This window comes from Lithobates pipiens, unplaced genomic scaffold (assembly GCF_037356315.1).
Source record: "Lithobates pipiens isolate NorthernLeopardFrog02 unplaced genomic scaffold, aLitPip1_a1.2 Scaffold_8, whole genome shotgun sequence".
In the NCBI taxonomy this organism is placed as follows: Eukaryota; Metazoa; Chordata; class Amphibia; order Anura; family Ranidae; genus Lithobates; species Lithobates pipiens.
This window is the reverse complement of record NW_027507903.1, coordinates 214,597,732-214,611,784: the sequence shown is the minus strand read 5'-3', so window position 1 is coordinate 214,611,784 and position 14,053 is coordinate 214,597,732. Positions and strand designations below refer to the sequence as shown.

The 14,053-nt window shown below is 39.4% G+C and overlaps 1 protein-coding gene across 2 annotated transcripts; it reads right to left on the bottom strand.

Moving 5' to 3' along the window:
* Window positions 1-2,305: 2,305 nt before the first annotated feature.
* On the bottom strand, window positions 2,306-7,901 carry GPR85 (G protein-coupled receptor 85). Of its 2 annotated transcripts, none has more exons than XM_077473052.1 (2): window positions 7,347-7,901; window positions 2,306-5,125 (listed from the first exon to the last, which is right to left on the bottom strand). In XM_077473052.1, exon 2 carries the CDS (start codon window positions 4,950-4,952, stop codon window positions 3,840-3,842), a length of 1,113 nt encoding a protein of 370 aa, XP_077329178.1. In that variant the 5' UTR covers window positions 4,953-5,125; window positions 7,347-7,901; the 3' UTR covers window positions 2,306-3,839. The 2 variants fall into 2 exon arrangements, with proteins under 2 accessions (XP_077329178.1, XP_077329179.1); XM_077473053.1 differs by having other exon boundaries at window positions 7,612-7,901.
* Between the last annotated feature and the right edge of the window lie 6,152 nt (window positions 7,902-14,053).

Sequence of the window (14,053 nt, the reverse complement as noted above, 5' to 3'; positions counted from 1 at the left end):
TGGTCACTTTCAATATTCTAAAGAATGGAGCAACTACCTACCGCTCCAAATTCACATTTGTTGAGCAAACAAAGTAACTGAAGTCCTCCTATGGTTTGGTATTGCTCTGGGGATTCCGTCCTTCTTCAGCAGCAAAGATCTGCTATAGCTGCACCCACAATAGTCTATATTTTATTTTCCTCTATGTGTACAGCTCTACAGATGTAGAACTTGTCAAGTAGAAGGCATACCCAATGCAATGTCATACCAGGGGACAACTGTTACATCCATGTGCTATTAGGCCTACATGCACAGGCCAGCAAGCAAACTAGTAGGAAGATGGTAGCTATATGGGGCTGCTGAATTATATCAATAGCTTGTCTGCACCATAGTCATCTGATGTAACTGCTTAATAGGTTTGTGTAATTTTTCGTGTATAGCAGTGGACAACTCCATGAGGAGGGCTAAACAAGCAAACTTTTCTTTCGGATGGTAAGATCAAGAAAGACCTGTTGCTTTTTGGGTTAGCTCCATACTCAAAAAAATGTGTTTATACCGAAAGAACACAAAAATAAATTGTATAAATTACTTAACCATATAGATATTAAACGGACTGCTAAAACACATATCCTTGCATGTCATTTTATAAAGAAAGAGCAATGGGTAAAGTACAGTAACCAATAGCATCAAGTCAGAAATCATTTTTCATTGTTTTGATTACGGTAAGAACCGATTGGCTGCTCTGGGTTATATTACATCTCTACACCGCCTTATTAAGCAAGCCTGGCTGGCTCCTTATCACTGTGACCATTCCCCTGGCCCACAGTATTGCTCAGTGCAACCTTCATTTCTCATTAAGGAAGAAAAACAAAACGCTTTAAAGCAAAAGCAACATTTTTCTGCATAAATATATAGTAATGGTATGAAATTCGAACATAAAAATAGGAAATCATACATCTTGATAAGGGACATTCAGTGTCTAACTTTCAACCATATAAAAACATGACATATATGTGAGAATGAAATCAGTTTCAATTAAAAATTCGATCACATTTAGCCACAATTGTCAAAGGGGAGATTTACTAAAACTGTTGCACTCTGGTGCAGCTGTACGTGGTAGCCAATCAGCTTCTAACTTCAGCTTGTTCAATCAGGTTTTGACAATAAAACCTGGAAGCCGATTGGTTTCTATGCACAGCTACACCAGATTCTGCACTCTCCAGTTTTAGTAAATCAACCCTTTTAGGACACGGTAATGACATAGTGGCTAGCGGGTGGCACCCCCCCCCCCCCAAGTGTTTTAGAGAAGAACTGTCTGTGTTACCCCCCAGCAACAATCATATTCTCCCCCTCATTTTTGTATGTCTTCTTGACGAATAAAATAGCCTTCAATTAATGTGATTGGTTGCTTTGGAGTAAGAAAGACGCTTCTTCTACACACTTTGAACAAGGAGGCCTACCGTCTGTGATTACCTAACTATTTCAGACATGGTAAAGCATTCACAGACATGTCTATGGCTTATCTATTAATTTATTTAAATCATATAACATTTAGCCATAATTTTTTTCAAACTTCCCAAATGGTATGATATATAGCAGGGATATGCAATTAGCAGACCTCCAGCTGTTGCAGAACTACAATTCCCATGAGGCATAGCAAGACTCTGACAGCCACAAGCATGACACCCAGAGGCAGAGGCATGATGGGACTTGTAGTTTGGCAACAGCTGGAGGTCCGCATACCCCACTTTTAAGTACACAATGGGGTTTATTTACTAACGCTAGAAAGTGCAAAATCAGGCTCACTTCTGCATAGAAACCAATGAGCTTCTAACCTCAGCTTGCTCAATTAAGCTTTGTTAATAAAACCTGGAAGCTCATTGGTTTCTGTGCAGAAGTGAGCCTGATTTTGCATAAATAAACCCTATTGTGTACTTAAAAGTGGGGTATGCTTGTATAGCATGAATCGTGTAATGATAAAATATGACAATACAGTAACCCAAATTTTGTTTGGTACAGGTGACCTACTAACAAACACATGATGATGGATCCCTTGGCCCCATTTTGATTCCTTTTCTTGGTAATAAAAGCAAAACTGGAAAACACAACCTGCGTTTAATACCTAATATGTATCACACCAGAAGGATCTATTGGTCAGTGTAAATCAAAAGGGTTGTAAATTGTAAATCTAACAAACGCATTGCAACTACCCATCAATCATGTGTTTACAGTTTCTGAATGCAATAATTACGAAAAAAGAAAAAGAATAATCAATATCCACACTCTCACTAGTTCACTCCAGATGACTAAAAAAAAATAAGGTTAGTTGCCGAACTGGAAAAATGTAAAATTTTATTCCAGAGAAAATTAACAAGCTACACAGGAAAAGTTTGGCAAATGCAACTTTATATTTCAATTCCACACACATCTGTATCTTAAAGAATGAAAGACTCACAGACTATAATGTTATTCTAGAATGCTAAAAATTATATGTTTTTTTTTTTTTTTTTTTTTTTTTACAAGAAGAAAAAAAAGAAAGAAAAGGAAATAATTTAAACAACCAATACACCAAAAAAATGTGCAGAAAGTATAAAGAAGACTGTGCCTTCAGTAGAATAAATGCTTCCCAAACTGTGCAAAATATCATACCAAGGCTTCAGTCTCTTCTAGACAGCTCAATTAAAATATAAACATACTCCACTGCCTGTGTCTCTTAAGGTGAAGCAGAACGGGCAGCACATCTGGATGTGGCAAGCTGATCTCAGCTAGGTGATGTGCATACTGATTTAGGGAACAATAGGAGTTCAAAGAAAGAGGGGCTTGAATCGTTCTTTCATGCACGCCCATATGACCGACTCGAGTTACCAATTGAATTTGTTTCAAAATTAAACAAAATGGAAGATACTAGATAACCCTTTAAGGCAACATGTATTTATTCAGTATTAATATGAGTGCTCCATAAGTAGATCTGTTTATACTGGAAATCAGATACGTTGCCAAACAGATCGACAGCTAGGTTTTCTTTTCTCTTTTTTTTTTTTTTAAAACAAGAATTCAATCCGTATTTGCCAAATAAAAACAAATATAAGAAAAAAATAATAATATTTAAAGAGAGCAAAGAAAAAAAAAGAAAAATAAAAAAAAACACAGAATACATTGAAATGCTCTTTACACTATTAAAGAAAACCTCCTTTTTTTTTATAGAAAGAATACTTGAAAAAGTAGAATATAATTTTAACCAAAAAAAAAAAAAAATACTGCTTTGGAATGCTCCCCAATACTGACTTACAAGGTAAGGAAATCCCCTCAGTACGACAATCCAGAAATGCATGGCACATCCTTTTATCAGTTACAGTACATTTTAATTCCCCACTTGTTAATCATCGCAAAAGAAACCCCAAACTGTATTAAATATCAAAGAGTCTTCCAACTCTTAAAAGCATGTTTATTAACATATTTACCTCAATTCAATTTATTAAGATGTCCAATGCTAACCTTTTTTCTGGGTGTTCTTGTTAATATGTGGTGATATACACAGCATTCAGCAGTGGCTCCTAGCACCTGTCATTTTTTTTTAATTTTTTTTAAATTTTTTTTTTTTGTGTGTAAGATCTAGCTTTCGACCACAGGAACACAAGAAAACTGTGGTTCGGTCCTTTGTTTTCAATTACAAACCTTCCCTGGTGGCCAGCAGGAACACTTTAGAATAAAATAGGATTACAGGTGCGCTATTGCAAAGTGTGCACAATGCTGCTTACGCTCCATTCTTGATCTTCTTCTCAAGACATGGCTACAGGCCACAATTGCTTAGCAGAGAAGGATAGTGTTTCACAAGGCTAAAAGATTTTGCAGATGCTCCCTCATATAACACAGTAAGGTTCCCTTGGTAACCTGGATTTTCTGCAGTAAAGAAGGGTTGTGCTGAAACAGCGCCTCAGCTCCCTGTTTGAGAAAATGCAGACAAAAGGATTGATTCCAGCTTGGGCAAAACTCATCCAGACAGCTGCTGTTAGAAATCCTCCTGGTACCACAGGACCTCTCGCAAACACTCTCCAGTAACAGGCTACCAAATAGGGCCCCCATAAGGTCAGGAAAAGGAATGTCATAATATAGAACATTCTACTGATTCTTTTTTCCATTTTGAATTCATCTAAAACCAGTAGCCTTCTCCTGCCCGTGGTGTTGGCATTTTGCCTTATTCCAAGTAAAGTGGGTGGTGTGGGACCCCTTCCAAAGCCCGCAAGCCAGTTGGCGGCTGCCTGACCACTGGCTCCAGGACCATGAAAAGTCCAGTTCTGGCTTACGGCTGCTACAAACTGGACTGGCTTCATTTTCCTTCGATCGTGAACAAAAAAGATCAGCTTGAGGTAGACAAGCTGTGTGGCTAGAAGAATGAGAGCAAGGAGTAACATAAATCCCAAGGAATCATTAGCCCTGAAGGAACGATGCTGAAATGTGCATTGGTCTTCCTCTCTAATGAAGGAGTAGGTGCCAACATCTAGGACTGGTGGAAAGGCCATAGCTACCGATAAGGTCCACACCATGCAAATCACTGCCAGACAAGTCCAAAATGTCAACCGTTTTGTGTAAAACCGATGGTGGGCTATAGCTAAGTATCTGGTGACACTTATACAGAATAGCATGAATGCAGTGTGAAAGCAAGACAACACCCCAAGAAAGGCAATCACTTTGCAAGTAAGAGCCCCATAAGTCCAAGTAGAGCCATTCTTCACGGAAGTGAATACAAATGGAAAACAAATAGCAGATCTCAGGATGTCTGAGCAACACAGATCCAACAGGAAGTAGTAGGGAGCTCTGTGTAAGGTCTTATCTTTGACAAGTAAGATGGAGATAAGAAGGTTACCCACCACACTGACTCCTATGATAAAGCCCAATGATGTCAACTTTAAAAACGCTGTTAAAGGAGACACATTTTGCAGAATGTTGTCAGCTGCATGGCTATCGTTCGCCATAGATGGAGGATATATTTATTGCTTCAGTCAAGTCTCATGGTCTATATACAAGGGCAAGCACAAGATAGATCCATACATTTTACTGCAAATGTAATCCACAAAACTAACTGGGCTGGTGTCTAGGCACACATTCTGCTTTTTCCTCCTCCTGATGTGTCATGCTGTCAAGAGATCTGAAGGAAAAAAAAAAAAAAAAACATAAGCTATCAGTTTTAAGCTAGCAAGTAATGATGTGAGAAGGTGCTAACATAAGAATGTTAATTTATGGAGTACAGAAAATAAGTCACATTCTAGTACTAGCATTTGTTTTTAAACTTTGTATTATTACAGCTTACACCACGAGGAACAAAGGGCGGAAGTGTTTTCTGATTTATAGTGATCTATACTGGCATCTGGGTTCATGATAGACAGACAGACAGGCAGACAGACAGACAGACAACTAGATAGATAGATAGATAGATAGATAGATAGATAGATAGATAGATAGATAGATAGATAGAGAGAGACATACCCTAAGATCTACCATTTTGTAGCAGATAAAGATCACACCCATATAATACACACAGATACATATACTATCAGTAGACAGGCTAAGGCTATGGCCATTACACACAAATTACAATTTCGTCCATCTTTCTTGAGATGAATATGGACTGTGGGAATCGTCACCCCCCCCCCCCCCCACAGTTTTTTAATTGCTTTGTATCACTAGTAAAAATACACCCCACAATTGACAACAGCTTACACTAAAGGATCTCTCTTTATCCTATGTCACATATCAACATATTATGGAGATGAGGAGGGGGGGGGGGGGTAAAATCCTATTTTGCTACATTGTATTGTTGCTGCACCCCCCCAGTATTTCTATGAAAGAATAACATATTGGAGCTGAATGGCTCTTGCACAGCTAGCCGTATAACAGAACAGGCTCCATTATTTATGTGAATCATTGCAACTATTTCTCGGCTACAAGAGGGCAAGAAAACCTGCCTGTATGGGTTTGGGGGATTTTTTATTTTTTTTTGCTTATCTTGTTTTGATTACCTGGAAATGAGTCATGGAATGATCAGCCTTGATGTATATATAAATGATCAGCCCCTAGATACATATATGATCAACCTTTATATATATATATATATATATGATCAGCTTTGATGTATATATACATGATCATCCCTTAGATACTAGATACATATATGATCAGCCTTTAGATATATATATATATATATATATATATATATAAATGATCAGCCACTAGATACATATATGATTAGCTATATATATATATATATATATATATATATATATATATATATATATATATACATAAGGCTTAATATCCATATAACGGATCAGCCCCTAGATATATATACATGATCAGACTAAATATATATATATATATATATATATATATATATATATATATATATATAATCAGGCTTAATATCTATATAAAGGATCAGCCCTTGCATATCTATCTATCTATCTATCTATCTATCTATATATATATATATATATATATATATATATATATATATATATATATATATATAAAGGATCAGCCCACACACACATAGATAGATAGATAGATAGATAGATAGATAGATAGATAGATAGAGATCTATGATCAGACTTTCTGTACATAATATATAAAGGATCAGCCTTTATATACATAAATGACTTATATAATAAATGACCAGTCTTCATATATAAAATTGATCAGCTATTATATATGAATGATCAGCCTCTTTGTATATAAATGTTCAGCCTTTACATATGAATGATCATCCCTGATCCATATAAAGGATCAGCCCCTGCATATATACAGAATCAGCCTTTATATACATAAATGACTTACATAATAAATGATCAGTCTTCATATATAACATTGATCAGCTATTATATATAAATGATCAGCCTCTTTATATATGGATGATCATTGTTGATCTCTATAAATGATGATCCTTTATATATATATATATATATAATTGATGATCCTCCATATCTATGTATACCCCCCCCCCCCCCCCCCCCCACACACACACACATAGGGTAGTATGCATGCCTGGCCATCCATCCATCCATCGATGGATGGATGCAGAGCTGTACATGTCTGCTATCCATAGACATTGATGGAAGCCAGATGTGGTTTTGGTTGGATGTGCTCCTAGGAGAGGTCCCTTTGTTAGGTTTTCCATGATGAGAGGAATGCAGATCCCTTCCCCCAGGCAGAGCCCTGTCATATTTGGAAGCCTGCTCCATGTATGCTCCTATTGTGCTCTATATCAGTACAAACACTGGCTCTCCCGATGCCCAATAACGATGTGGTCGCCCAGCCACCATAAACATGCCATCTTTGCAGCTAACACACATAGGAAAATGAAATGCTCCTACCTGTTGTTGCTCTACAATCCTGAGCAGGGTTATTTTTTTTGCAGTGCAGCTTCTTCTTTATATAAAAATGCTGATTTTTTTTTTTTTTTTTTTGTTCCTTAGGTACCTAGCCTGAGAATATAGTCAGTGGCTCGGAGGGCGCATGCGCTGTGCGCTTCCTTGGGCTGCTCGCTTCATCCTCCCCTGTCGCAGCAGCACTGTCTCTCCCAGCAACAGCAGCCCACTGGTGTCTGAATGAGGGCACGTCAGGCAGCCCCTCACCTACCTGCTGCGGTTCCCTCAGCCATCACACCTTGGTCCACCCCGAAGGTTGGAGGAGGAGGAGGGGTGCAGGACGTGGGGTGCCGGCTCCTTCCCTGCGATCTCTATGCGGTCTGCTTGCTGTGCACCAATGATTGCACATTGCAGTGCCTCTGCCGCCTCTCACTCACCACCAAATACATAGCAAGAATGCTACCGAGCTCCAGAAATGTCACAATTCTGCATTTTGTTACATAAAAATCACGAGTGGAAACACCCAGAGTGATGCATTTTTTTTTTTTTGTGGGAGGAGAGTGATGAGCACATTGTTACTGGGAAGAACATGGGAACATTTGCATGCATGGCCTCAGATGGGTGGGAGCAGACAGAGATTGACACATCCTGGAGGGGAGGACTACACATGGAGCTTCACAGCTACTAAAACTGCTGCAGCTCTGCATACTGACCAATCAGCTTACAACTTTACTTTTTCCAATTAGGCGTTGACAATAAAACCTGGAATCGGATTGGTTGCCACATTCTGTGTGCTCCAGGGTTAATAAATCCCCCCTACTTTGCATGCGCTTCACCTGGGATCAGGAGGGCTATTCAAGAGGAACTGCAGTCTGCTCACATCATTTGTAATAAAAACATCTATGCCATTCTGAAGCTTCCCTCCAACCACTTTGCATATTATTTTATATATACTGTGATTCTGTAGTTGCCAAATATGCTGCAGAGATCTCCCTCCACTGAGTCTGGCTGCAGCCATTTTAACTGTGGGCAGCAGAAGCTGCTGCTTGTTCACTTCCTAGATTTACACAGACACACACCTCCAGCTCTACAGCTCTCATTGGCCCTCTTATGACTCATCCCCCTCCCTTCCTGGCAAACTCTCACCAGAGTGAGAGAGAGAGAGAGCTGTGCATGATGTCCTAAGCCTAGGCTAATGACCAGACAAGAAAAAGGAAGTGGGCTGTATAAGGCATACCTCCCACCATTTGAGAATGAGGGACACCTACTAGCAAACGTATGAAGGCCTAGAACACACCCCCTGCCACACCCCCTTAACCCATTCCCACCGAGCGTACGCACATATGCGGCCTCATCTTTCGATGGTTATACCGGGATGATGCCCGCAGCTGGTACCGTTTTTTTAGAGCTGGCGTTCGGCTTTCCAGGGATATATCTAAAAGCCGCTTGATTGTTATCCCAGAGGAGGGACAAGAGGCCCAATCAGAGCGGCGGGAGGAGGGGCGTCCCCTCCCGCTGCTCTGATCGGGCCTCCCGTCCCACCGGGAGACCTGATCCAAGATCTGCCACTTCCGGCGGGTAGCCACAGACTGGCACGAAGTCGGAAACGATTTGTTCCAGTCTCCTGATTGTAAACACAGAAGTGACATCACAACATCACTTCCTGTTTACTCAGCTGCCAATGGCGCCAGTTAAAAAAAAATAATACAGTATGCAGAATCACCGAAAACGGCGATCTGAATACTTGGAAGTGCAAAGGAGGGATTGGAGGTCTTTTAGACCGCCGATCCCTCCATAAAGAGTACCTGTCACCACCTATTACTGTCACAAGGGATTTTTACATTCCTTGTGACAGCAATAAAAGTGATCAGAATGTTTTCGTTTTTTTTTTTTTTTAAATACAATTTAATAATGTAGAAAATAAATAAGAAACACAAAAAAAAAATGTAAAGCACCCCCGTCCGCGCAAGCTCGCGCAGCAAAGAAAATGCATACGGAAGTCGCGCCTGCATATGTAAACGGTGATCAAATCACACATGTGAGGTATCGCCGTGATCGTCAGAACGAGAGCAATAATTCTAGCACTAGACTTCCTCTGTAACTCTAACCTGGTAACCGTAAAAAAATTACCTATGAGATTTTTAGGTACCGTAGTTTGTCGCCATTCCAAGAGTGCGTGCAATTATAAAGCGTGACATGTTTGGTATCTGTTTACTCGGCGTAACATCATCTTTCACATTATACTAATTTTATTGTTTCATGTTTTTAAAAGTCATGAAAGTGTATCTTTTCCCAAAAAGTTGCGTTTAAAACACCGCTGCACAAATACTGTGTGACATAAAATATTGCAACAAGCACCATTTTATTCTCTAGATTCTCTGCTAAAAAATATATATAATGTTTGGGGGTTCTAAGTAATTTTCTAGTAAGAAATATGGATTTTAACTTAAATGTCAGAAATAGGCTTAATCAGGAGAATTAACCAAAAAAAAAAAAAAGGTTCATTAAATCCACAAAGGATTTTCTTTTAGTACAATTCCTTTATATTGCCTTTTAAAATTTACAAATGCAGCAATTTAGAAGTTGGATGAAAGGTTTAGCACTGGGAAACAGTATTTGAAAGATACAAAGTGCATTTTATATACAACTATATAGATCAGACCAAAATGAGGGACAAATGAGGAGGAAAGAGGGACAGAGGGACATTACTCCGAAATCAGGGACAGTTGGGAGCTATGTATAAGGTATTTACTGGCAGAAAAAAATATGTTTTACTATCCAAAGTTAAAACAACAAGGGCAGAGGATTTAATAGATGGAAAGATGAAAAAAATGACTGAAGTCCCACTTTCAGCTGTATGCTGCACTTTACTGATCTGTTATTCCGTTTATTCAACTAGCATTGGATGTAGGTGGGATTCCTGCTGGCTACACACTGTACAACTTTTATATAATTTTCTGGTACAACTTTCCTTTAGATTTATCAAAACCATATAATATGAGATCAAACCTAGACACTTTCAATTTGTATGCAATCCAGCAGGCCTTTGCACTACATGATTGAAGGTACATCTAAAGGAAATCGAATAACAAAAGTTGTATAATGTGTATCCAGTATTCAGCAATGTGCGCCAATGTGCCACAGGGCTCTTTGGACCCGAAGCCCTGCGGGCCATCTGCACAGTATCCAGGAGGGGGCAGGAGGGTCCAGACGTCATTCTTGCCTAGGTGAGAATTGCAGAAGGGCTACTTGGCAGCGCAATAAATGTTTAACCTTTTGGCACCCTTTAAGGGTTTTCAGATGCCGGGAGGTGGGGTCTATGATCAGACGACTGCCGTGATTGGCTGTCACGGTGGTCACATGATCGAAAAGCGCCTGATTGCAAGCAGCGATTAGGAGTTTTCTGTTAGCCACCGCTACCTGGTTTTGCAATGTTGCAGGAAAATATGCAGCTGTTTGACTCCAAGGCCCACCCACCGAGAGGCCGCATATCTGTTGGCGCCAACAGGTTAAAGCGATACTTAACACACACTGATTCAGTTACATTATCGCTTCTCTTTTTGTACATGGATGATGTCACTAATTATTTAAATAAAAAAGCATCTAAGCACCTTTTTCCTCATTGATATACAGCTGTCACATGACCCAACTGTTTCCCAGCCTGTCTGCAGGGAAACGTAAGCAGGAGGAGATACTAGTCCTCTGCTGCTGGTCACATGTTTTAAAAAAAAAACAGCCTTTGCAATACAGAGTAAAAATAAATCAATAATATCAATAAACTATTTTAAAACTGACATACAAACATACAATGGATATAGAAAACAACCGCTCCCCTTTTAAAATAATTACATTTAGTTGCTTTGCAGCCTAAAATTAAGACAGACACAGCTTTTGTTTTATCCAGCTGTATTTACTCTGGATTACAATTTAAAACATCCAAGTGACTTTCAACTGTGATTAGCTGTGGTCATTTTGATCAGTTTAGCATGAAAAGAGCTTTCCTGGAGAATTTCAGTCCCTGGTAGTGCAACTGAAGCAAACAATCAACTATGGGTGGCAAGGTCACTGGGATCTCCAGGACAGGCACAAGTTAGGAGAATGCTACAATAAATTCTAAATAGCTTTATCAATGTCTAGGTGCACAGTGAAGTCTATTATTAAGAAGTGGGAGGTATTTGGTACAACACAGACCTTCCCTAGATTAGGACGTCGCTCCAAACTGGATGAAAGAACCAGGAGGAAACTGGTCAGAGAGGGTACCAAGAGGCCCACATGAACTCTGAAGCAGTTTCAGGAATTTATGACAAAGAGTTGTTATTGTGTGCAAGTGACATCAATATCACAAATTCACCACAAATGTGGCTTGTATGGGATTGTTGCAAGAAAAAAAGGCACTCCTCATGAAAGGCCACATGCAGTCACAACTGAGCTTTGCCGAAAAGGCACCCTGAAGATTCTGAGGCCACATGGAAAAAGGTCTTCTGGTCATGAGACTAACATTTAATTATTTGACCTGTTATGGGGGTGTTTCCCCACAGCAGGGACTGGAGCACTTGTTAGGATAGAAGAAAAATGGATGGGGCAAAATACCATCAAATATGTGCTGCCCTCTGCCAGAAAGTTGTTAATCGGAAGAAGGTTTACCTTCCAACATGACAATGACCCACGCAGCAAAAATTACCACACAGTAGTTGAAGGAGAAAAAGGTGAATGTCCTTGCATGGCCTAGTCAGAGCCCAAACTTAAACCCCGCTGAAAATCTGTGGAATTATTTGAAGCCTGCAGTCCACAAACGGTAACCATCAAATTTAACTGAACTTGAGCAGTTCTGAAGAGTGGGCAAATATTGCAAAGTCTAGATGTACAAAGTTAGTAGAGACATACCCCTATAGACTAATTAAAGCAAAAGGTGGTTCAACAAAATACGGACACAAGGGGGTGTTTCCAACCTTCTTCCAACTTAGTGATTGTGTTTCTGAATATTTCAAATTTTTTCTGATATGGTATTATATCTTTCACTTGGATGTTATAAGTTGAGCTGAGTAAATACAGCTGGATAAAACAAAAACTGTGTCTGTCTTCATTTCAGGCTTCAAAGCAACAAAATTTTATTGTTTTAAAGGGGGTGATTCTTTTCTATACCCACTCTATATTTGAAATCAAATCTTTATTATTTTGTGGAAATAACATGGTGTGGGTGGATTTCTGCTAGTTAAAGGCTGTGTCACGCCCCTCCAGCCTGTGTCTCAGAACAAGAGGGAAGTGAAGCCTCCATCAATCTAATATCTTACCCCATTTGTGTTTAGCTGGTTAGTGGGCATGGAGGAGGAAGGAGGGAGTGAGCTGTCATTTTCCGTTGTATATAAGCCCATATGTATGACTCTATAGTCACATAGGCTGCTCAGACCTTCCTTGCTATCTTAGGGATACTAAACAATTATTGACAAAGCTGATAGATTTTCCATGGAATGATAGATCTAAATGGGTCACTTGTGATGTGTGTAGCCTATAGTCTTCCATTCTCCATTCTCTGGGTTTGCAGGCGGTTTCCTTTTTCCTATCCAGCACATATTCCCTTGTCCACTAGAAATTCATCATATTGAGCTTAGAGTATTACAACTATTTTATATTGGACGGGGGACTACTATTTACAAAAATACAGTGCCTCTATGGGAGCCAAATTCTCCCCCTCCCTGGCCAATCTCTACGTGGGATGGTGGAAGAGGTTCTGCATCTTTGGACCTGATAATCCCTGCCGTTCAGATACCCTATTTCACTGTCGCTATATAGAAGACCTACTTTTTATGATGACTTCAGCTGTCTGGATGACTGGTTGTCCTATATCATGGATATGCAATTAGCGGACCTCCATCTGTTGCAGAACTACAAGTCCCATGAGGCGTAGCAAGACTCTGACAGCCACAAGCGTTACATCCAGAGGCAGAGGCATGATGGGACTTGTAGTTTTGCAACAGCTGGAGGTCCGCTAATTGCATAGCCCTGTCCTATATAAATGACAACAATTTAAATCTGAGGTTGACAGGTTGTTGTAATCCTACATCTATCGATCTTCTTGATGTACATCTGAGAGGAGAGGGAAACAGAGTAGTATCTAGCCTCTTTAAGAAACCAACGGCAGGCAATACGCTCTTACGAGCAGATTCGAGCCATCCTATATTAAGAGGTATCCCAGTAGGACAGTTTCTGAAATTGAAACTTATTTGTAGTGAGGGGGTTGATTATCAACATTGGGCTTTAGACATGTTCTGGCATTTTGAGGACAGAGGTTACCCTAAATCGGTTCTACATACAGACATGGGGATTGCAGATAAAACTCCACACGAGAATTTGTTACAAGAAAATAAGAGAAAAAAGTTCAAAAATAAATATTAAATCCTCCCCATATATTAAAGCTCCAGTTTTTTCTACTCCATTCAGTATGGAGTTTAATAAAATTAAGAATATCGTCCTAAAATACTTACCAGTTTTGCCTAACGATCCACCTTATGCTCAGATTTTGTCATGACTGCCCCTACTTTGGGTGGAACATCATCTCCTAGTCTTTATAAAAGTAGTCATTTTAGACATGTGCACCATCAATAAATTAGTTTCATTTTGTTCCGTATTAGAATTAATTTGTATTTCGTAATTCGCGTCCGAAATTTCATACGAAATACAAATTTTCGTTAGGTTCGTTAACTTTTTGTAACAAT

Bases quoted from the DNA above. Each gene is read 5' to 3' on its own strand.
- GPR85 (XM_077473052.1), bottom strand. From the start codon at position 4,952: ATGGCGAACGATAGCCATGCAGCTGACAACATTCTGCAAAATGTGTCT.